We start from the raw sequence: 25,880 nt of genomic DNA, 5'->3' as shown, positions 1-25,880 counted from the left end.
ATTATAAGTAAACCTTATCGTATCGCTAAGTTTATTGTAAGTTAAAACTTATTGTGTTTAATATTAACTCATACCATTACTTTCTTCATTAATAATGATAATAATGATGATGATGAAGATGATGATAATAATTACAATCTTGATATAACTTTATTATTATTTAATAAAATATCTTACTTGGCTGCACACGAATTTGACGAATTCGTATTCCATTCACAATCTTTGAGGTAAGATCATTTAAAAACAGTTTTCCAGGAAAATTTTGTTTACTTGTGTTTGAATAGAAAGCACTCAAGTTATACCAAGGTTCAGGGTAAACTTGTGCCAAAAAAAACTCCTCCATCCACGGCCAGAAATCTTGTGAAGATTGAATCTATATGCAAAAAATATTTTTAGGAATAAGTATTTTTGTGTTTTTAGTTTCTAAAGTGTGCACTTTAATTTTTAAAATAGTGAAGAAAAAAATAAATAAAAAGGTGATTGTTTTGCAATAGTACAGTCAGAGAAATAAGTATCTGAACAAAATATTTTATTGAAAAATAAACTTTGTCAGGTTCTTTCAGAAAAAAGATAAAAGAATAAAGATAAAAAAAATTTACAACTATTATCAAAGCAAATTTAATTAGGGATTTAATAAGAAAAAAAAACAATAATTAACTTAAATTGTTAAAAACTTAATGATACATTTAAACTATGCAACTTTTCAACATTAAATAAGTATCCAAACAAAATTTAAAAGAATAAATATTTCTCCCAGTAATTAATTTCTTTTTAATTTAAATATCTATTTGGACCGCCTTTAGTTTTTATGACTTCTGGAAGTCGATTCTGCATTGATTCAACTAATTTCTTTGTCATATATATTTACCCAAGCATTTTGGAGCATGATCTTTAGCTCTTCTTTTCTCTTTAGACATCCCAACATGTCCCACTTTTTTGATCCAGAATAGCCCACAGGTGTTCAATTGAATTGAGATCTGGACTTTGAGCCGGCCATTCAGGTTAATTAACTTAATCTGCTTATGGATAAAAAACTCTTTGCTTTTTTGATGTATGCTTAGGGTTGTTGTTTTGTTGGAAGATGTTTTCCTAACTATTGAGAAATGTTTTCCTAACTATTGAGAATATTGACATAAGCCTCAGAGTCCATAATTCCATTAATAAACTCCCACTTTCCTGTTTTGCTCCAAGCCATCAATCCCCAGACCATAACATTGCATCCACCAAATTTTAGCATTCCTCAAATGCAACTGAGTGTAAATACTTCACCTTTTTTTTTCCATACTTTTTGACGCTTTTGGTGCTGATAAAAATCTTTTTTTTTTTTTTTTTGCATTATCTTGACAATTTGTCGATCGATTTTGGATCGATGGATTATTTATTTTTTAAATACTACCAGGGACGTGGTGGGAATCGAACTCGGAACCTCTCGCTTATGAAGCGAGCGCTCTACCACTACACCACTACCGCATTTTTCTGACCATAAATGTCCTTCCTATTTTTCTGACCATAAATGTCCTTCATGCATAATAATACAAGTGTTGCTGTTTAAAGATATTATATGTCTTAAAATCTGCAAGGGTCTTAGTACACACATTAAATAAGGGTTTGTGTTCACAAAAAAAACTTATATCGACAAAAAAAGTGCATTTTACAAAAAGTCCATCACCCTATCAAACTATGTCTGGGATTTGAAAAATAGTTTTAATGAAACCCCTACATTAACATGGTCTGTTCTGAAGTCTGTACACCCCCTACTCAAATATTTCCAAAAGGTGCCCACTATGTGTATATGAGAAATTTGCTACTATATTGTATCCAAAACCTGAGGAACTGCTAAGTAAAAGAACTGAATTTATATCAAAGTGCCGTCATGAAAATAAACTCTTATTAAAAAATTACAAAGCTCGCAACAAATCTAACTAACAACTAAAAATAACTATATAAATAATTATTATATATTTAATATATAAATAATGCACATTATCACATAAACAAATATTTTAAACAAGCATTAAAACATATAACTATTTCGCAACTATTAGCTAACTAAAATAAATTAATAATAACATTAACGTAACTAACTAAAAAAAATTCCATCTTGTTACGATCTAAAATGCAAATATAAACTGTAACATCCACTAAACAAATTGCAGCAAAATTAAATTAGTTAAAAAGTCTTAAGGATAAGGAAGTGCATATATATACATACAGGCCCTTTCAGAGACTGAGTGAGGCCCGGGCCATTTACAAATTTTGAGGCCCTTACCATAAAATAACTGCCATTGCATAATAAATAAAAAAACAGCAAATTAGTAATAAATTTTATTTTAAAAATGCTTTTCTTGCTTTTGCTTTTGCAAATGCACTGACAACTGTTGAAAAATCGAGTTTTCTTGCAATATCACAGTTAATATTCAACATTGCAAGTCCATTCAAGCGTTCTTGTCCCATGGTTGAACGGTGATAGTTCTTTACTTGTTTCAACACATTGAAAGACCTTTCTCCTGAAGCCACTGAGACAGACGAACTGATAAAAATTCGCAAAGCAATTGATATGTTAGGAAAAACACTAGACAGTCCAAGTTCTAATATTTCTTGAAACAATTCTTTTGGTTTGCAATCTGATGTAATGTTTGTGGAGTAAATTTGTTTCAGAAAGATTATCTCATCAGAAATATCAGACAGTATTTCCTTGTGGTACTTTTTTTGAAAGTTTGTTGTGGCACTGAGTAGTTCTTCATTGCATATCTTGTTGAAGTGCCAAAGAAATCCAAAAATACTACAAATTTGTTGTTGTGACTCAAATCGACGTTTAAGACCTGCTAGAATAGAGCCGATTATTACATACATTGATTTTATAGTGCTGTTCTGAATCAAAACGTATGTGTGTCTAATGAAAATACATTGATTTTATAGTGCTGTTCTGAATCAAATTGTGTTTTCAACTTTCGAGTGGTAGAAAATTCTGGTGAAATGTCAATATTCATTGCAATTAATTTTGACTCACTCAGAACAGCATCCCATTTTTCACGAATCTGTTGAATGCTGTCCATGAGATTTTTAATGTTTTCCATTTCAACATCTAGAGTTGCATTTCTTGCCTCAATTATAAGATTGGTTTGGTGAATCATTGTGAGGAGCTTCATCCATAAAGATGACACTACAATGCATTCAAATTTTGACAAATACTTTTGAATGGACTGAAGTTCTGACTGAGCTGATACTGTGAGATTGAGAGATTGCAGCTCTTTTAAAGCTGTTCTCAATGAATTCAAGTGACGGGCAACTGGTTTTACTGCTTCAATCCTTGCTGACCATCGGGTCTTGGAAATACCATGTAGTGAAGCAGGTACATGTTGCTTGAGAATTTCCCACCTTTGTGGACTACTGCTGAAGAAATTGTACATTTGCTGCACAATTCCAAAGTAAAGAATTGCTTCTTTGCATGATTCAGCACAGTCAATACCAACAAGGTTTAAAGTGTGATTTCCACAGCTGGCAAACATACAGTTTGGGTTTTCTTCTAGCAAAACTGCTTGCACACCTTTGTATTTTCCAGCCATGTTTGGACCATTGTCGTATGCCTGACCAGTACACAGTTTAAAATCTATGTTCAACTAAGTTAGAACGTGAAGAATCCTTGCTGCAATTTCTTTTCCAGTTTTTTTTGAGTAATCGTCAAAATAGAGAAACTGTTCTTCAATGGAAAATTTAGATCCATCAATTTTTATACAACGGATAATGAAAGTTGTTTGCTCCTTGTGAGAGCAGTCTGGTGTTGCATCAACAACAATTGAAAAATATTTGGTGTTTTGAATCTCTTCAATAATTTTGGTTTAAACAAAAGATCCACAGAGTTCAATAAATTCATTTTGAATCCGGGTGGACAGATAATGAACTTGTAAGCGCTTTTTGTTCAGTTGAGATTCATGGACCTTTTTCACATGCTCTGATAAAATTGGATCATATTTGCTGAGGAGCTCAATTATTCCGAGAAAGTTTCCATTGTCAGGTTCATAAATGTGTTGACTGGAACCAAATAAAGCAAGCCCACGTTCAGAAAGAAAAAGAATGACGTTCAAAAGGCGCTCAAGAAGTTTTGTCCAATTACTGGTTTCAGTTGACAATTCTGTTATTAGTAAATTATCAATAGAACTTTTTCTGATGGCTGCTCTACTGGCTGATTTCCATTTGTCATAGTTTTGTTTGTGTAATACAGACATTTCATGTGCTGGTATTCGGTCTTTCAACTTTCTCCAACCCCTGGTGATATTCCAACCTAACTGTTCTGAAAAGGTGGATACCTTGGAATCACTTTTGTTCAAAAGAAAGCAGGGTGCACAATAGAATGACTGTTGCACATCACTCCAGCAAAGCCAATCTCTTGTGCATATCTCACCATTGGGAAGAATTTTTGATCTCAGACGAGTAGGAAAGGCGTGATTATAAGAATCTCGTGGAATATTGTTTGGAATTAAAAAGTTTGTTTGGAAACTTTCTTGCATTTGAGTAATATTTCGTTTGTCAACAGTGCCAATGTCAGACACAATCAATTTTGATATATTAGAACAATCTGATTCACATTTTTGGTCCAAACTTTCTGAATATGAAATTTCAGAATCAGAGATGCAATTATCATTTGAGATGGCTTGCAAATTTGTTTCCCTCTGCTGACTGTTGCTTTGGTGAATCGATGAATTTTCACAATTTGATTCCAAGCTTTCTAAATCTGTAATTCCAGATTCAGAGACTCAAGTTGTATTTGAGATGTCTTGCACATTTGTATCTATCTGGGGATTTTTGTTTTGTTGTAACATTGATTTTTCAGAAGATGTAGTTCCAGATATATCAATATCTGATTTACCGTGTGTTGGGTTGGCTTGATTTTCCAGTGGTCTTAGAAATGATGTTATTGACTTTAGGCTCTTTGTTTCTTCTTCAATTTTATGTCTTTTTCGCCTTTTGGATGCACCACTTTCGAATTTTCTCTTCATGTTTAAATTTAGCAATGACATTAGTTTTAAAAGTTTTCGATCTTGCTGCAAACAACAATTATTAATGACTGAATTAAAATAAATATCAGAACAAACTTAATACAACACAAATAATTTAATTAAAATAATAATTATGTGTATTAATAATTAACTAATTAAGTATATTAAAATATTGTCTCAACATTGATTAAAATTTTATGTAATTGCTCATGTTATCACAATTTAATAAAAATATATTAAATTTCCGAAAAAATTTGGAGGCCCCTATTTAGGTCGAGGCCTAGGCCAAATGGCCCGTGTGGCCCCCCCTCTGATAGGGCCTGTATACATACATTAATAAATAATAGTGCATATATATGTATACATACATATATAAATATATTAGTGTGGACTGTATATCTATTTATATAAATGAATAGATATACAGTCCACATTAGGTCAAACCAATAAAAAAAACAATATAAAACACTCTTTAAAAAAAGGGAGAAATTTTTAAGGAAAATTATACCTTTTAGGTAAAAAATTGTATGAAAAATGATTTATTGTAATTGAATTATCTGTAATATAATTTTCTACCTTGGTTAACCTCACTAAGGTTATATTGCATATCTTACCCTTAAGTAGATATTTCTACTTTTGAATGAACATTAAAAAAATGTGAACTTATCTTGAAATCAGCTAGCTTATTCATAATGTTGAAGGAAGGGATGTGCGTTTGATTGGTAGAATCTTAATAGAATGTTTGGAATTCTAAATCAAAGATCTGGAACAAAATTTAACATTGATATAAAAATTGGCCCATATAATCTAAAAAAAACAACATTTTTTTAATGTTTTTTTTTTAGATTAAATAAGCTCACATTTTTTTAATGTTCATTTATGTCCTCAAGGCCATAAAGGCCATTACAGTTGAGGAGGCTACTTTAATTAAGGTTACAACCCTCTCTCAACTATATAACTCAGAAATACAATTTTTTAACTCCGAAATACAAATTTGAGCGCAGTACTACCAGAGACATGGTGGGGAGCGAACTCAGAAATTCTCACATATGACAAGACAAGCACTCTATTATTAAACTACTATCACATAATTAAGTATTGCCACAACAACAAATGTAATGATGAACATGATAGTAGTGTTAAACGCAGTATTTAAAAAAATACTGTGTTTAACACTACATTTTCATTTTTGAATTTCTATTGGACTTCATACTTAAATAAATTTAAAAGTATTCTTATTATTAGTTGTATGGGAACAAGCACGCTAAGCTTTTATTTCCTTACATACATTAGCAGGCACAGTAGTTCATAGTGAAGGAGTAATGTTGAGGAATACATCAATAAGAGCAATACACTTTAATCTAAAATGAGGCAATTATTACAAAACGTATGTGTGTCTAACGAAGTAAGAAAAACTTTGCTTTTTTATAATGCTTTAGTTGTTGGAATACAGGAAAAATATGTCCTTAGCAGCAGAGGATAAAAAGAGCCTTGTATCAAATACATTTCAAACCAAGTATTTCAGGAAATATCTACTAGTTAAAGAATTTAAGGAAGCAACAGGTGTTTCTTTCAAATGCATAAAAATTTAAAAAGACAGATGATTATTTTACAATTTTGCAATCACAAGGATACAATTCAGCTAGTCCAAAACGTACACAGTTGGTACAAGACCTTTTTGAACATGATGACGACAGTTGAGCAACCTTTGGAAAAAAAAAAACAAGATTAAAAACAACAACAACAACAACAACAACAAAAAAGAAAAGGTTATCATCTAGTTTGATACAATATTTACATGCCAAGTTCTTGACTGAAATTCATTACATCCACTTTCTTGTCTGAAATTCATATCATCCACTTAAAAACAACAAAGAGGGTGGGGGGGGGGGGGGAGGAAGGGTATAAAATACACACAAAAATTGCTGTTTTAACAGGTTAGTACAGTTTATTACAAAGTAGGGATGTGGAGTCCCAAAAAGGACTCTGGACAAAAAGATTACTTCATCCTAGTTTTTGGTATCCAGGAGCTCTAAAAATATAAATAAGTTTATGGACTACTAATAGGAAAAAAATTAAGACTTTAAGGTTAGAGGAACAATCATTTTTTGAACCCAGAGTTCGTAGGTATAATGGCGGCAAGGACTCCGGGACTCCAGGACTCTGGGCTTAGAAACAATAAGTTTCATGTCATTAAATCTCATGAATTTTTTTCTTATAGCAGATCATAAGTCAACAAACATGTTTAGAGCTTCTTGACACTACAAACTTCGAAAAAGTAGAGATATAAAGCCAGAGTCCTTTTGGGACTCCACATCCCTGTTACAAAGTATTGTAAATAACTATATTACTTATGGTTTTCAAACTATGTTGTTGACTTATTTATTGTTTCTTTTTGCTTTTAAAATTGGCAAATCTGAACATGCTGTAGTCAATATTTTTGAGAAATACAAAATTCCTTATTTTCCAAAATATTTTAAATGTTAGCAGTATTAAATTTTTAATAATTACAAATAAGTTTTTTATTTTTTATTTGTAATTGTTAAAAATTGTTTGAGGATCATAACCCCCGATTAAAAGAATTGCATTTGATCGACTCTTTTTTTAATCCGTAAAAATGCTTATATGTAAAATTTAGGCCCCAAACTCTAGAGTTTAAAGTCCAGAATTAATAACTGTCTAACTAAGCATACATTCTGCATATTTTAAAAAATGTCAATTGACCAATATTCTTTTTGCTTATCTACATATATGAATTATACAATCTAATTTATACTATACAATTATAGCAAATACATGTAAGTAAACAAAAATAAAAAATAAAAGAGAAAGTAAAAAAAAACAAAAAGAGAGCAGAGATTAGTATTAATAGTTCTTTAGTAGGAATTTTATGCCTAGGAGAAACAGACAGCCATTTTAAAAAATTAGGAGAAACAACAAGTTGTTAATAAAAAAATTGAAACTTCTTGATCTGTTCTGAAAGAAACTGATCAGTAGATAATCTTAATAAACAAGTAATGATAAATTGCGAAACTGACCTGGTTAAAAACTGTACCATCTGGATATGATACACCTGACCTCAAATGCAAGTTGAAAAGCTCTTCCACATTACGAGTTTGGTAAAAAGCAACATTCTCACGTGTCATATAGCCAATAAAAAACACCAAAATTGCATAAAAAGTATATAAAACAAGTTCTTGTGTGATTGCATACATCTTCATATTCTTAAATCCTTTCTCTCTCATTTTTGCTATTAAAGAAGAATCAGGAGGTTGTAAATCAATATTAATTCTTTCAAAAATTGTTGATTCATCTTTCGGTCTGTAGAGCCAACTTTCATCATGAGCTAACATCTTACCTTAAAAGTAAATTCACACTGACTTATAAGTATAAAGTAATATATTTGACAGTCTTTGGGAGTGGAAATATATATATATATATATATATATATATATATATATATATATATATATATATATATATATATATATATATATATATATATAGTGTGTGTGTGTGTGTGTGTGACAATAAAAACACCTGTAGAATGAAAACCACTACATATAATTTGATAAAAAGTGGTGCAAATGTAGCATATAGCCACACAAAACTCTGGATAAAATTTTAGTCGGATTGGTTAATTGGTTAAGAATTTAAGGCAGTTTTAGTTTATATTTTGTTAGTTTTTTGCTTCATAAACCTCAAAATGTAACTAATTACTGTGATATTCGATCACTATTTTTAAAATAACGGTTACACAAGTGTTTTACTATGTAATACCAACAATTTTTATAATAATTGTTGTATTGCTACCATTTTTATTCTATAGACGAAAAGATTGTTTCCTTTTTGAAGTGTAGTTTGAATTGGCTTATGCAAAGCGTAGAATTAAGCATAGAATATCTCAAAATTTCCTAAAGTATAAAGTACTGCAAAAATGCAACAAAAAGTGTTTAAAAAAGTGAAAAACCTGGAAAAATGACTATTAGTTGTTAAAACAAAAAAAAAATGTTTTTGTTACATAATTTTTATTGACCCTTGAAACCTTCTTAAATACATTGACTTTCAAAACAAAGTGAAAAAATAAGTATATAAACCCTATTTTTCAAATTATATTACCACCAAATAGGATCTGATTAAATTGTAAGACATGCTTTTTGATTTTTTCTATAAGAAATTTATTCAAAATAGCTTAATATACTCTTTTATTAAAATAATCTTCAATATTTTTACATGCAACATTAAAATTCATAATTACTAACAATTTCCCCTCTTGTTTCCTGCACAAGATTGTTCTATACATAACGCAGAATACTTGTGGTACCCGAGAATTACTGATACTGATCTTGTTCTTGTACAGTTGGCATATTCGATCTGCTTGGAAAGCAGTAAACTGTCTTAAACATTCAGAGCAAGCACACAAAGTTTCAATTTTCATTGTGATTCTTTGCTTGATTTGATTTGATTTACTAAATCAAACTTTACTAAATGAAACTATCACTTCTACAAAATTTAACCTGAATTTATATAGGAATTTATATTGCATAACAATCCATTAACCTACAAATATTATTAATTACAAACAATTAAGCGGTAGTGGTGTAGTGGTAAAGTGCTCGTTTCACAAGCGAGAGGTTTCGAGTTTGATCCCCACCACGTCCCTGGTACTACCGCGCTCACCTAATTCCTAGAAAAGTTTTTTACTGCTCTTCAAAGGACTATTCTTTCTTTCTTAAGATTCTCCTCTGACTCTCCAAACTTTTGTCAATTACTTTAGTTATCTTTTAAATGTTTATAGGTTAAATGTTTATTTATATATGTAGGTATCTTTATAAAAGCTTATCAACCATTATTTAACATTTTAATGCATTTTAACAGTAGTTTATTTCTTAGAAAATGCTGATATTTTTATGCAATGCATAAACTAAGTCAAACCATACTCAATATTTTGGTCTATAAAGTCCTCTAATTTCCCTCCAAACTTTTTATTTGTCAATTATTTTAGTTATCTTTTAAATGTTTATAGGTTTTATATTTTTATATTTTTAGGTATCTTTATAAAAGCTTATCAACCATTATTTAATATTTTAATGCATTTTAACAGTAGTTTATTTCTTAGAAAATGCTGATATTTTTACGCAATGCATAAACCAAGTCAAACCATACTCAATATTTTATAAAATGAAAATGGTAGTTGTAGCAATGAAATAATTATAAAAAAAATTGTTGGTATTACATAATAGAACACTCATGTAACCATTATTTTGAAAATAGTGACAGAATATCACAGCAATCAGTAACGTTTTGAGGTATAAGCAGCAAAAAACTAACAAAATATAAACTAAAACTGCCATAAATTCTTAATCAATTAACCAATCTGGCTGAAATTTTATCCAGAGTTTGGTGCAGCCATATGCTGTTTTAGCAGAGTCATAATCTATGCAGTCTCTGCTGCTTTTGAAATTTTTTGAGATTTTGACTTTTTTGTAATTTTTATAGTAACCAACCTAAATCTGTCCTGACCCACAGTTGCATAGATTAACTCATTTGCTATGTTTATGGAACAACAAGAATCGCTAGTAAAGCATTTTTTTACAATATTTTGTTCTTAGATTTAGTTCTATGCGGTCTTTCACTTATTTCTCTGTAATCAATTGTACCAAGCACCTCATAACATGTATTTGTTCTCTAAACAGTTTTTCTATTAATCTTTAACTATTTTAAAATCTGTGAATTAACTAATCTGTGAATTAATGTTTATATGGATTAACAATTGTTTTTGTTCTTTTTGTTATTCACTTTTCCAAGGCCAAGAGGGTCACTACAGGCTGTATTGGAGGCTACTTTATTAAGGTTATAACCCTCTCTTAACTCTTTAACTCCAAAACACAACCTTGAAAAACAAGGCCACTGCCCAGAGAAACAAGTTAAGCATGGTACTACCAGGGACATGGTGGGGATCGAACTTGAAATTTTTGGTTTACCAAGCAAGCACTCACTACTACCACATTTAAATAAGGTTACACGTTTTAATAAGGAAACACTTTAAACTTATAAGTTATAAGAATCCCAGTAAAATGTATTATTTTTGTTACAGTAAATATTTCCAAATATATTTGCGATTTAGCAAAATTGAGTTGGTAAAGGTGTACCATTATCTAAAAATATATTATAAAAAAAAATTTAAAATAACAAACATAATTTTCACCTTGTTTTTCTAATTCACATGTTTCTTCATCAATATTTTTTGCAACAAGAGCCACAAAAATTGCCAAAAAGAAAATTTTTATCGGTTGAATAAATAATATGTTCTGGATCTATAAACAGAAACAGAAGCAATTTTCAAATAACATATTAAGTATTATGTCAATAAATAGTTATTAAAACTCAAAAGTAATTGAGCCAAAAAGTCTTAAGTGTCAAGTTTGTGCAACACTAATATCTTTTGGAGAAAACATGGGAATAAAGAAAGAAAAAAAAAAGTATTATTTATGAAATTAGATCAGATATAAAGTTGTGAATAGGAGGAGAAAGACAAGAGAAAAAACTTTGCATCAACAATACTTTTTAAATTAAAAGATTTATTTGCTATGTAAGTTTCATTACTTGTACATCTTCATGTAATTTATGCAGCATTATAGTCTAAAATTAAACTGACACTCTACAGGGGGAACCAAAGCTACTTAAAATTATAACTTTTGAATTATACTGCACAAATCATGTATTACAAAGAATTAATTTTTAAAAAATCTAATATTTCAAAGGAAAATATTGCTCCCTTACAGATAAAAAGCAGTGTTCAAAAAAGATATTTTCAATCTTGATTGCTATGTTTAAGCCAGAAAAAGCATGAAACTGCATTTTAGGCCAAACATTTATAAATTGCTTCAAGATATTAAGAATTTTTAAAAGAAGAATATGAGACAGCTAAGTTTCAAATAAAATACAAGTTTTTAGGCAACTCAATGACAATTCAAGTTTTCCAAATAAATAATACTTATATATTGTATGAAATCTTAAAATTTAGTTGTATCTTTTACTAAATTAAAAAAAAAAAAACACATACAAATCCTATAAGTACACTTGATAACCAATTCAAGGATTTATTATTACCAAAACCAATTCCAATTAATAACACAACAACACCACAACCGAAAATACTAACAATACATAAAAACCATGCTATGTACAAACACCAATGTGGTAGATAAAATTCTTTCTTTGTCTTTACTTCACATGGTTTATTTTGTTCAATATTGATACTTGTTATTTTTTCTTTTGAATCTGAAAAACAAACTAAATTATTTTCTTCAAATAAAAAATTATTTATTTTTTCAAATAATACAAATTACAGTGTTTACCATTTTTGATTAAATCTAAAGAAGATGATCCTTCTGGGGCATCATAACTCTCATTACAATATATAACTTCATTTGAACTTTTTTTAGTTATATTTTCAATTGGTTTTATTGACTGAAAGAGTCCAACAAGTATAAGATTTACAGGTAATGTAATACAGATACTGATTAATGCCACATAAACCTAAAAAAAAAGAACTTATTGTAGTAGAAATATATAAAAAAAGTAAAGAAGAAAATATTTCTTTAATAAACCCCCCAAACAATTTTAAAAGAAAAAGGATTAAAAAAACATTTCAAAAATTTTATTAAAGTTATTTATCTTTTTAATAATAAAAATAAAGATGGTGTATGTATTATTTGTTATGCATGAGGGTATATTACTTATTTAGTTTTTCATATTAATTATTTGGTATGTTTGACCTTATAATAAAGGTAATTGGACCAATTTAATACCCTTACTCTATCCATTATTAGCAAATGACATTGTTATGAATTAATGATAATAATAAAAAAAATAATAAAAAATCTGAAAAACAACAACAACTAAAATGGTAAGAAAATTAAAGTAGAAACAAAAATTTAATATAAAAATTAAATTTAAATTAAAAATATTCTCATAAGTTAAAAAATACAAATCTGATTAAATTAAAATGATTATCATTACTTTAATTCTAATTAAGGTGTAAATCTAATTAAGGTGTATATCTAATTAAGGTGTATATCTAATTAAGGTGTATATCTAATTAAAGTGTATGTTTAATTAAGGTGTATATCTAATTAAGGTGTATATCTAATTAAAGTGTATATCTAATAAAGGCGTACTGCAAATTAAGGTGTATATCTAATTAAGGTGTATAACTAATTGAGGTGTTAAAATAATTGAGGTATATAATAACTAATGATGTGTATAACTAATTGAGGTGTAAATCTAATTAAGGTGTAATCTAATTAGATTAGCAGTTAAAATTGGCTCAAAAGTTTTGATCATGAACTTACCTTTTGTAAAAAGCATTAAAATTTTTTTCACTACACTTCCAAGTTGTGTTATTTACACAAGAACTACACTTCCAAGGTGTGTTATTTACAAAGTTTACAACTAAAATTAAACTTGAAATTTTTCAATATTTCATTTAAATAGATCTCTAACAAAGTTTTAATTAAACTGCGGTGGTTACAGCACAGCCTAAATTTTTTAACATTTAAATTGGTTACTACTTAATTGAAACAGTCTGCTGATTAGGTCTTAATTTAGACATCAACCATATTCAAATTGTTTTTAAAATATTTAAAAGCAGCATTCAATATAGCTGCATAATTGCTGTCCAAATATCAAATTTTTTATTTTTTGTTTACATTAGTTTACAACTCATTTTTAGATCTAAACTTGAAACAGTTATGCTATCATAAAATATTTAAAGTAGAAGTTATGAAAATTAAACTACAGATAAGTTGTTCATATTTTAAATAGTTTCCTGAGACTTGATTTATCAAAAAAGGTCTAATGAATTTTACTCTGATCCATTGTTAAAACTCTTCATCTATTTGATAAAAAAAAAGTTAGTTTTTGGTGTCTGGTTTTTTGTGTATTATTTGCTATGTAAAAGGGCTTTTATGCTCTTTGTCCCAAATGCTACATAGTATATGTTATTGCTCTGTATGCTATGAAAAAGACCATTTAATATTATATTGCTTTATGATATTGTCCAATATTGCTATATACTATAACTCTTTATGCTATATAAAAGATCAGTTGTGCAGATTTGTGTGATTTTTACCCAAAAAACAAAAGGAAAGTATATTTTACCCAACTTAAAATCCTTCCTTCATCTATTATTAACATACAAAACCTAACTAGTAAAAAATAACATAACATTATTTTTCTATTATCTGGAGAGTGTTTACTGCTAGACCTTCTGGACCTAAGTTATGAATTCATTAAGTATTACTGCTTGAACATTTTAGGATTGAGTAATAGTTCAAGTAGTTTTGTGCATTCAACATTTTTTGAAAGTTTCATCAAAAAAAAAAAATTAAATTTAAAACCTGCTGCCATGTGATTGAGAAACTACCAATTTTATTTTCAATGGCTGCAGTTGCTGATGGAACACCCTTATAAAACCATGTGCTAGCCATCAAGGAAGTCATTAACAAAGAAACTGATACAGACAACCTTTGACACCGCGTAAAGGTACTTTTGGGTGAGCGAGCAAATATTGAAAACCATAGATGAGAATTGGAGAGTTCATGAACTGCTTTGGTTGTGAAAATGTAATTAAAATTTGAAGTTTCCTCAGGTGATGCTACTGGTATAACACAATCTAAGTTACACGTGCCACGATCAACAGCAATCCAACGATGACCAATAAAAAGAAATTGCTTTTCGGTTTGAAGATCAATAATAATAATGTTTCTAATGTTAATATATATATTTTTATATAAAACAGCTACATTAATATATATGTAAATGCCAAGGGTCAAAATAACTATCAGACATCAGTGCTCCCAAGACTATTTTAGTCTGAACTGTCTGAAGGGGGCAATTCAATCATTGTTCATTTTTACTGACAAAATGAACAATAACTGGTTGCCCTCATCTAATAGGTTTCAAAAATGGTACAAGGGTCAGCAATGTCCAGCACATATTTCAACCCCTGAATATATATATGCATATTTGTATATAAGTATGTATGTGCATATATATATGTATATATGTATTATATATATGTATATATGTATTACATATATATGTATATATGTATTATATATATATAATACATATATATATATAGATATATATATATATATATATATAGATATATATATATATATATACATATATATATATATATAAATATATATATATATATATTTATATATATATATATATATATATATATATATATATATATATATATATATAGATATATATATATATATATACATATATATATATATATATATAAATATATATATATATATATTTATATATATATATATATATATATATATATATAGATATATATAGATATAGATATATATATATATATAAATATAGATATATAGAGATATATAGATATAAATAGATATATATATATATATATATATATATATAGATATATATATATAGATATATATATATATATATATATATATATATATATATATATATATATATATATATATATATATATATATATATATATATATATATATATATATATATATATATATATATATATATATATATATATATATATATATATATATATATATATATATATATATATATATATATATATATATATATATATATATATACATATATATATATATATATACATATATATATATATATATATATATATATACTAGAATTCAATACTAAAACTTGGGCATTAATCCTGTAAATATATCCCTGACAAAATTTTTTATGGTTTGTTAAACCAGAATTATTAGAATTATACCATTTCCTGTCATCGATTCACATTTGGTATTGTAAAAATCTAGTGCACATTTTCAAACCAGTTTCACCTACATAAGGTTTACCTCCAGTACCAGTTAGTACTCCTACCTTCAACACCTAGGTTGAAGCATTGCAATATAGATTTTGTTTTGATATTTTTGAACTATTTATTTTATTTTAAGTTTTTCAACTTGTATTAGAAAAACAATTTCTTGTTTTAAACACTGCTTACTGAAAATCTTATAGGCTCTATGAATGAAACCAGTAAAGATATCTTCAAGAAATTTTGGATTATGTTCTGAATTTGATTTAATTTGGACATAAATAATTGCTTCTTTCCTGTGAATCTTGAATTCGTGCTGGCCAGTTTTGTTATTGGTAATAATAATGACTAAAAAATTGAGTGATTTCTATTTATCAACAAGCGTTCAATTCATGGTGTTGCAAAAATTCTTCAAATACAACATCCATAAAAGCAAGACCAATCACTCCTTAATTTTCTCATTGGTGATAGACTCATTCCCAAACAAAACAGTAATTTTTGGAGACAAAAATTTAAAATCTATTTCTACAATTTTAAGTTTAGTTCTATTAGATAAATTATAATCATTATTGAGCTTATTTAAAATAATTTCTGTTGCTTCCTTTTGGTACAGATAGATTAGGTTTGAAACATCATAAGGCGCTTGTGCCTCAGTAGATGTTATGTTCTAGGACTATTTTTTTGACAAACACATACAAATTTTTTAATCTTATCACTTCTTATCAAGTGTCGGTTGTATAATTTTTACAAGGTACTTAGATATATTATAACTTGGTGTTGCTATAGTTGAGACAATAGTTCTCATCCTTAGATAGCCTTTATCTGGCTTGTGTGCTATTATTGCATTGTTCATGCAAGGAGGTAAAGGATCAATTGGATAAAGGTACTTGTATTTGCTTTTGGTAATTTGCTTTTTTTATAAAGTTATCAGAGTGCGTGTTTTTATCTACAGTAATTTCACTGATCTGAACAGATCTTAGGTTTTTGGTGATTTTGCCTTTTTCAGCGCAAGAAGTATGTCTTGCTAAATTTTTATGGAATCTGTTTCCTTATTATTATTTTTTACCTTTATAGCAGCAGGCTCAGCTTTTGTTGTAATATCCATGTAGGGAATTTTATTTTTCACTAGAACAAACTTTGGTCTGATATGATAACAAGATCGAAAGTTCAGATAACAAGATCGATAGTTCAGCTTTTAAGTCTTTTAAATCTAAACCTAAATTAATTATTTTATTTAAGGTTTTTTGCTACCTAAATTTAGTTTAGAAACAATATTAACAAGTAAAGTCTGTATTGCCATGTTTCAGCAAACCATGTCTATATAAACTAACTTGTAGTTGCGGTATATCTAATGTAGGTAAAACTTGTTTAAAAATGTCTACTTGATTTTTACAACACCAAAAGTTGAATCATGAGGTAAATGGAGTAGTTATGGTGTATCAAACCATTAAAAATTTTGTCAGGGAAATAATTACTTGACTGATCCCAAAGTTTGCACATTTTAGTTTTAAAAATTAACGAAGCGTTGGAGATATAATACAAACAAACTGGTCCACACAATCCAATAAGAATGAATTTGGATGACAGTCAATATTTCAAATTAATTTTAAGGTTTTGTTAAAATTGTTTACCTTTATAAATTATTTATGCAACTAACAATAAGTATAGATCTTACTTTAGTTTGACATTTGTAAAAAAAATCTGATTTTGGTTTTACATCATAACTAATCATTTGTTGTTTTTTTTTAATTTTTTTTAATTTTTGGATTTTTGGATTGAAGGAAATTACAATGCATCAATGCAATTTTAATAATATAAATAATGATCATTAAAAGCATAGAATGTTTTTTATAATAAAATTAGTTGTTATATACCAATATTTTCTGAAAATAAATTTTGTAATTAGCATTACACTGAAAACTATTTTGTGCGATAATTTAAAAAACTACCATGCAATATAGCTTACTTTTTACAAACTTCACAGATTGAGTCATGAAAACTCAGAAAAAAGTCAGAAAAAAGTTTTATGATGCATAGCTTACTAGTTACTTTAAAATGAAAAATAGTTTGCTTTAAACAAAACTTGTGGACTATATCATGACAACTAAATATAAATAAATAGAAAGTCTCCCCTTTGAGCAAGTCAACAACACGAAAGCGCAACATGTATACATATCTCTATATATATATATATATATATATATATATATATATATATATATATATATATATATATATATATATATATATATATATATATATATATATATATATATATTTATATATATATATATATATATATATAATAATATATATATATATATATTTATATATATATATTTATATATATATATATATATATATATATTTATATACATATATTTATATACATATATATATATATATATATATATATATATATATATATATATATATATATATATATATATATATATATATGTATAAATATATATATAGGGGTTCCTCTAGGTTCTATCCTTGGCCCTAAACTCTTTTTAATTTTCATTAATGATTTTCCAGTTATTCTCTCATCTAGGGTGGCATTGTTCGCTGATGATACTACCATTTATTCTTGTCTTGACAAGAAGTCAACACTCTCTAATTGCTTGGAGGGGGCATTTGAGCTTGAAAAGGATATTCTGCTACAGCATGGGGCTCACAGTGGCTGGTGAACTTTAGTTCAGATAACTTTTTTCAGCCAATCATTACCGCAATAATTTAGATCTTCTTATATTTATAAATGATGATGTACTTGACAAGTCATCTACCTATCATCTTCTAGGATTAACTTTTTTTTCGGTCTTTCTTAGAAACCATATATTAAGTCCATTGCAAAATTAGCATTTGCAAAGGTTGCTCTTTATCATGCTCAACACTTTCTTACTCTGGATTCTTTATCACTATAAATCTCAAATCCGTCCTTGTATGGAATATTGTTGCCATATTTGGAGCGGGTCTTCCTATGATGTCTTTTTCTTTTTTAGACAAGGTGAAAAAATGCATTGTAAACACAGTTGGATCTGCTCTTGCAGCCAACCTCCAACCATTATCACGTCATCGTAATCATGTAATCAAAAAATCAAGTTCTGGAGACGTACAATAAATGTGAAAACTAAGAAAATAGGATCCATTGAATAAAGTTTTTTTGCATCACAAAAAAAGATGGTGAATGACTCTGCAGATTGAAAGCAAAGGACCGGTCGGATATACAACTGGGAAAGCTGCTAGTTCAAAAACTATTTATCCGTCCAAAAAAAGAAAAATATCCTTGAAGCCTACTTTAATATTAGTAACAACAACAGCAACAATGTCAATTTCCAAATCCAAGTCTGAGGCAGAACCTCAAGAGTCTCAAGATTCAAAAGAACACTCCACAATTCAATTGAGAAGAGAAGAAAAGAGAAAAAGAGAGTCCCCAAGTACCAGCAAAAACTACAACAAAACCAAAACTCAAACTATTTGTCAACAGTTATCTAAAGATGGGATCAACATTCTGGTATATTCAATTCAACTATCAAAAAAGCTGTTAAACTTAAAGGAGAAATGAATAAAGCACTACATTTAGAAAGCTGGTCACTGCACTTTGATGGTAATCGTATTAGTCAACAAGAATATCAAGTGTTAGTGTTGAAGAATAATCAAAGAGAAGTAACAAGCACTAGATCTACCACATGGAAAAGCAGAGACTTTTGTTAAAGGTATAACAACTATTCTTAATGAAAACAATTTTTATATTTGGTATTATCTTCATGTTCGGGTTTTATATTTTACGATTTTCAAGAGTGTTGAGATTTGCTTATTGAAATGCGGTGTGTATTGAATTATTTGGATCAATATTTTTTAAATAGGTAAGAAAATAATAGAAGGAATAATAGCAGTTTTAATTTAACAACATTATTTGATAAATATTTAATTTTAATTTTGTTTTGTTTAACAAGTTAAGTTATTATCAACAGTACATCCTAAAATGTCAAAGAAAAGTTATTCGGAATACACAAAGCAATGTAAAAATCAAAAGATTATGTATTACCAAAATCACCTAACTCGATTCGCAAAATGGTTTTAGAATACGCAAAAAAAATGCGGGCTAAAATGATGCAGGATTTTATAAATTTAAAAGAAGATGGAACAAGATTGTTCTTAACTCTAGATGAATGGACATTTTTAAGAAACTGATGTTATTTAAATGTGAATGTCCATGGCAAGAAACAGTTTTGGAATTTAGGTTTAGTATCTGTTGAAGGACATTTCCCTGTAGAGAAATGCATCACGGCTCTGAAAACCACATTGCAAGACAACAGTCTAAATATCGATAAAGGTATTACGTCTATAACAACTGATGGGGCAGCTGTGATGCAAAAATTTAGACGGCTTTTACCATGTAATCAGCAGTTGTGCTTCGCACATGCAATACATTTAGCTGTAATTGATGATTGCAAACAAATTTCCTTCTTCGAGAACATCAAATGATATTCTTTAAGTATATGTGAAACAAGAATTTTGAAAACAATTGAAACTTATTATGGACATCAGAACTAGATGGAGTAGCTTAGTCGAAATGCTTGAAAGGTTTAACAAGCTAAAAAGCTGTGTTAGAAAAGCATTGATTGACATTGCATCTGATATCATTATTCTAAATGCTGAAATTTTGTTGATTAAATACATTATCTCTGCACTTCTCCCAGTGAAGCTAACTGTTGATCTGATCAACTTTCATTAAAATTAAAGAAGAAATTAGAAGAACGAACAAGCCGAACTAATGTGTCTGTGCTCTTCAGTATAGACACAATGGTGGAAAAAGTGAGATTCACCCATCTTTCACTAGACCATTGAAAAAAATAATAGCCAAAGTTATTGAAAACTTTGCACAAAGATTGATATTTAACACTAACATGGAAACTTCCTCAAGCGAGCAGTCAGAAGTTGAAGTGATAGAAGAGATGTTGAAAGAACAAACTAAGCCCTTAACGTTAATGCAAAAGTTGGAGAACAAAATTCAATTGAATTTTTTGTCCAACATAACGTCCAACTCAACTCAAAAAATAATTAATAGGCGCTTAATTTCAAAAATTAAATCTGAAATGAATTTCTTTGAAGAGAACAGCGTTCTCACATCACTTATTGCACTGTCAACAAATGGAGGATCTTTTAATATTCATTTCCTTTATATCTTGTTTAAAGGCTCTAGATGTTTCCATCAACACAAACTTAGTATTTATGTCAGAAACTTTAAATTTATTTAAATTTAGACCATTGACAGTGAAGCAGTGACTATGATTCTTTGCTTCTTAACTTTGAATCTCCTCCTAAAAAACAGAATTCTCTTCACATAACTCCTCATTACTAGTACTGCTGTCAGATATTTTGACTGGAATAATGCAGAAGATGTAGATGTTTCTTCTTCAACTTTTGTCTGCACCTTTTTTCTAAGATTTTTCTTTGCTCACTTTGTGCTTCTTTAGATGCTAGGATCTAGTCAATTGATTCCATTACTACTATTCTACCAAACTCTAAATTTATAAATCTTTTTCTACTTAATTTGTAATTACAGCTTGAGCATTTGCACTAGCAATATCAAACAAATTTTCAGATCTTCTTTCAAAGCTTTTTCTCGGACAACTTGTGGTACAGATCTTCAAAACCATACCATGAGGAGCTAATACTCATGGTAAAATTTCTCTAATTTTTCAATCACCTTGTTCTTATGACGCTCTTATGATGTTCTTATGACATAGGAGCTTTATAAGGCGTATAAGTTTATTTAACTTTACAATAAACAAATAATTTATCTAAACCTGTCTTTTTAATTTTGAAAAGTTAATAACAAACAAAATTAGGCAACAGAAATGCCAATCAATAAATCCAAAAAACATATAAAAACATAAAAACTATTTCTTAGCTATACAGGTGACTTTCGATATCTTGACTACTTGATATCTCAAACTTTATTTCCAGTCCCTTTTGCATGCGTTTGAGCCAAAATCCTCTTAATATTTCAAATTCTCAATATCTTGAACTTTTTTCCCAGTCCCCTGAGAGTTCAAGAATGAGTCAACTGTACAATCAGTTATGAAATCCAGCAACTTTCTTACGTTTTTAAGTCAGAAAAAAAAGTTACACTAAACAAAATGTAGATTGTAGGTCCTTCATTGATGTTTCGTATATATAGTCTCTTTTAATTGGTTGAGTCTAGAAACATCGTTATTGGGATTCTTTTGCTCTAACATGTTTGACAACTTAAAGTAGGATTTAAAAAGCAATTATTTAAAAAGCTTTTGAAAATGTTTGCAAGTTGGATGTTAAAGTTAATCAAATGGTTTTGTCTATATAAGTATGAATATAATGATTATATGCAACGTTTAAACATTTTCTTCAAGATTTTTCATACAAATAATTTTTTCCTTAAAAATAACAAAACAAATACCATGATCAATTTTTATTGTATGTATATATATAAAAATATATACATGTATATATAATTATATATATGTATATATAAATACATATGTATTACATAATTATATATATGTATATGTAAATACATATGTATATATAAGTATATATATGCATATATATATATATATAAGTATATACATACATAACTGCATTAAAATTTAATTCAAATCAATTAAAATAATTTAATAAATAAAAAAAAGAAATGTATTTATTTGTACATATTTTTTTCATGACTACTGATAGTGTTACTCTACCCTAAATGTTTTTGTTGACATGGAGATTGTTTTACTATAAGTTAAGCTAACCTAGCCCAAAAATGATGTAACCAGTTTTTTTTTAGAAGCTATAACCTTAAATGTTCAATATCTTTAATACTGTAAATGAAACTAAAAATTTGCTGGCCCTGATTGAAACTTTATTCATCATTTTTAAAAAACAAACTAAAACCTAAAAATTAAAAAGCATAAAAAATAAAAATTGTTTTTGTATATACAAGAATACAAAACAATTCTAGTTTATGTACATTTACTAACTCTGTAAGTTAAATACATTGATTGTCTTATTACCAAGTAATAACTTTTTTAAGCCACTGGTTATACAAGAGTTTTTACTTGCTGCTGTATCAAACACCAGCTGTATTATACCTCCTTCTTTATAAAAAATTTAAATATATATATATATATATGTATATATATATATATATATATATGTATATATATATATATATATATATATATATATATATATATATATATATATGTATATATATATATATATATATAGATAGATAGATAGATATATTTATATATAAAATATATATATTTTATGTATATAAATTGTAACAATAATTAAGAAATTACCTTAGGTACCAACCTCCACCACTATTATCATGCCAAATTCTAACAAAATCAAGATCACCAAGACTAGTATGTGTGGTCATTATAAATACATCACAGCTTGATCGTTGAAAGCAATCTCTCTCTAAATCTTTTAAACGCCTAATTCCACTGTCATTTATGTCACCTAATATTTTGAAAAACCAATAATTTATCATTAAAATAATAATATAGCAAAAATTGCTTAAAAGCTAAACATCTACACACACATGCACATCTACACACTACACACATGTACTTTTGTGTGTTTAGATATGCACACACAAATACATATATATATATATATATATATATATATATATATATATATATATATATATATATATATATATATATATATATATACATATATATATATATATACATATATATATATATATATATATATATAGTATATATATATATATATATATATATATATATATATATATATATATATATATATATATATATTTATATATGTATATATATATTAGGTATATGATAAATTTTAAATCAATCAGCCTGGGGTTCTAAATGATGAACTTTTTCCTATAAATCACAGAAATGACATTGATTTCACCATACCTTGAAAAAACTTCCCTCACCTAAGACAGTTTCATATTTAACCATACAACACATAGCGGCCCAAAGGCTATTAGTTATAATGTCAGCTTTATATACAATACACATGAGAAATACACAAGAATGAGTACCTACACTATCCTACAGCATTTGTAGTGATGTTAATAATCTTTCAGATTTGTGTATTAGTATTAATAAATTTACAGTTAAGATATTTGTTTGTTCTGCAAGAAGAATGAATGTCCTCCATCAACTTTACAGCTCTCTCGGCTACTATGTTGGATTGAGGCGTATCAAGCACTGATGGTTCCTTTTTCCAGTGGATAGAGAAGCATTTTACAGCTTTGGAACACTTAAGTTGGGATTTGCTGACAACAGGTCTTCATAAGCCGCCTCTGCATAGTGCTGGTTTGAAAACCAGGCCCGCGACCATGTTGTTGCAACGACATCGCAAGTTATCCTCAGCTGTTCTTGCCAGTTTGGAAGAATAAAAAATGCAATAAGCGCAAAAATGCCTCTTGAGTTCCATCTGGCACTGTGCAGTGATGGCAGCTTGTGCCATTTGATACGAGGCCATTTTGCCTCATTTTTGTAAAACTTGTATGCTTCACAAAGCCAAAAAAGAAATTTAAAGTCATCTCTCCAGCCAAGGTTCTCATACTCTGCTACCACTGCTGTGCCAAGGGCACAGCAGTGATAGCAGACATTTTAGACATTTTTTAAATCATAGACATTTTTTAAACCTAGACATTTTTTAAATCATCATAATGCTCCAAAATCTCATCAGTAAATTTGTAGTTAATTTTAGGCGACTGTGACTGTATAGGAAAAAAGAAATCCAACACATGTCGTAGAACAAGATTAAGAATGTGGTGTTGGCAGCCGATGTATTGAGGTTCATCGCATCCCTTGTCTCGAAATGTTTTCTGAAGCTTGGCTACAACTCCATTCTTGCCACCAGTATTTACAACTGTTGTGTCAGAGATGATCATCTGAATACTGTTCCATGCATTGTAATCATTAAGTAGGTCCTGTAGTGCTTTATATATGTTTGCAGAGGATCCACTGCCACAAACCAAAAGTTTTAATGTTCTTTTGTCATTTTTTAAGCACACAACTTGGTACTCAGTCTTGTCAATTTTCTTACCATCAAAATGCAAAGAAAATTTCTCTTCAGAGATCAGTTCCATGAGGGGGTTCTTAACTTGTTCTGCATCTCTGATTGTTCGACGCCAGATTCCAGACTGTGATGGTGTTGGGACACAAACTCCATCCTCAGCCAGACTTTGAAGCACCCATGGCGTTTTTCTGGTTGGCAAAGAGTGACTAGACACTAGTTTGGCAGCAGACTTAGTTGACTGGCATGTTGCACGCTTTCTGGGAGATTCTCCTGGAACTGCCTCCGAGTCACCACTGCTGCTTCCTTCCTCAGAATCCTCACTATCGCAGGAAAGTGGTACAGAGATAACCGCTTGGTTTGTCGAGCGTTCTGATGTGCTTTTGGCCCTTTTTGATGGATGGATTGTTGACATAGGAGCCACTTTCATAGCTGTATATCCCACCCTGCCATATGATTCAATTTGTACTTTGTACAGTTGTTTGTCCTCACTACAAAGCCAATTTCCATCTGGTTTTGTTATATCAAACAGATGAGCAAGATTTTCTTCAAATACTGCATTTTGTCGATTTCTGTGTTTCTCAAATGATGTGATAAGTTTGTCAACATTAGCAGACACTTGTTGTTTGGAAAGAACAGGAAAATTAAACTTCTGCCAAAGATTCATCAACTCATCAAAAAATCCTAAGAATCTTTCAACGATATATCTCTGTTGGAAAGCATTTTACACAATTTGTCGCTCAAATCCTGTTTTACCTATGGTATATTAGGACAGCGCTTCGTGCTTGATTTCAAATTTTGTGTCCACATTTCACCAGCTGCTTCCACTGCTGATTTTGACTTTTTACTTTTAAAGGACATATTTTCAAAAAGAAGCACTAAACAGCAGATCTTGCAAATTAATACTGCAAGTAAACAAAAAATTGTTTGAATGATATGAACAACTATACAATATACAATAT

General features: G+C 28.6%; 1 protein-coding gene across 2 annotated transcripts in view; it reads right to left on the bottom strand.

Annotated features, from left to right (window-relative positions):
• LOC101236989 (uncharacterized) overlaps positions 1-25,880 on the bottom strand; it is a 127,051-nt gene that overhangs the window by 7,731 nt on the left and 93,440 nt on the right. For both annotated transcript variants that reach the window (XM_065804152.1, XM_065804151.1), the window contains exons 22-28: positions 23,202-23,364; positions 14,402-14,768; positions 12,359-12,539; positions 12,064-12,281; positions 11,206-11,314; positions 8,036-8,355; positions 178-373 (exon numbers count right to left, since the gene is read on the bottom strand). In XM_065804152.1, coding sequence (XP_065660224.1) covers positions 178-373; positions 8,036-8,355; positions 11,206-11,314; positions 12,064-12,281; positions 12,359-12,539; positions 14,402-14,768; positions 23,202-23,364 — 1,554 coding nt within the window. The remainder of the gene's footprint in view (positions 1-177; positions 374-8,035; positions 8,356-11,205; positions 11,315-12,063; positions 12,282-12,358; positions 12,540-14,401; positions 14,769-23,201; positions 23,365-25,880) is intronic.

The sequence above is a fragment of the Hydra vulgaris genome, chromosome 08 (assembly GCF_038396675.1).
Source record: "Hydra vulgaris chromosome 08, alternate assembly HydraT2T_AEP".
Classification (NCBI taxonomy): domain Eukaryota; kingdom Metazoa; phylum Cnidaria; class Hydrozoa; order Anthoathecata; family Hydridae; genus Hydra; species Hydra vulgaris.
The sequence above is the reverse complement of the archived record's forward strand: the minus strand, read 5'-3'. Positions and strand labels throughout refer to the sequence as shown.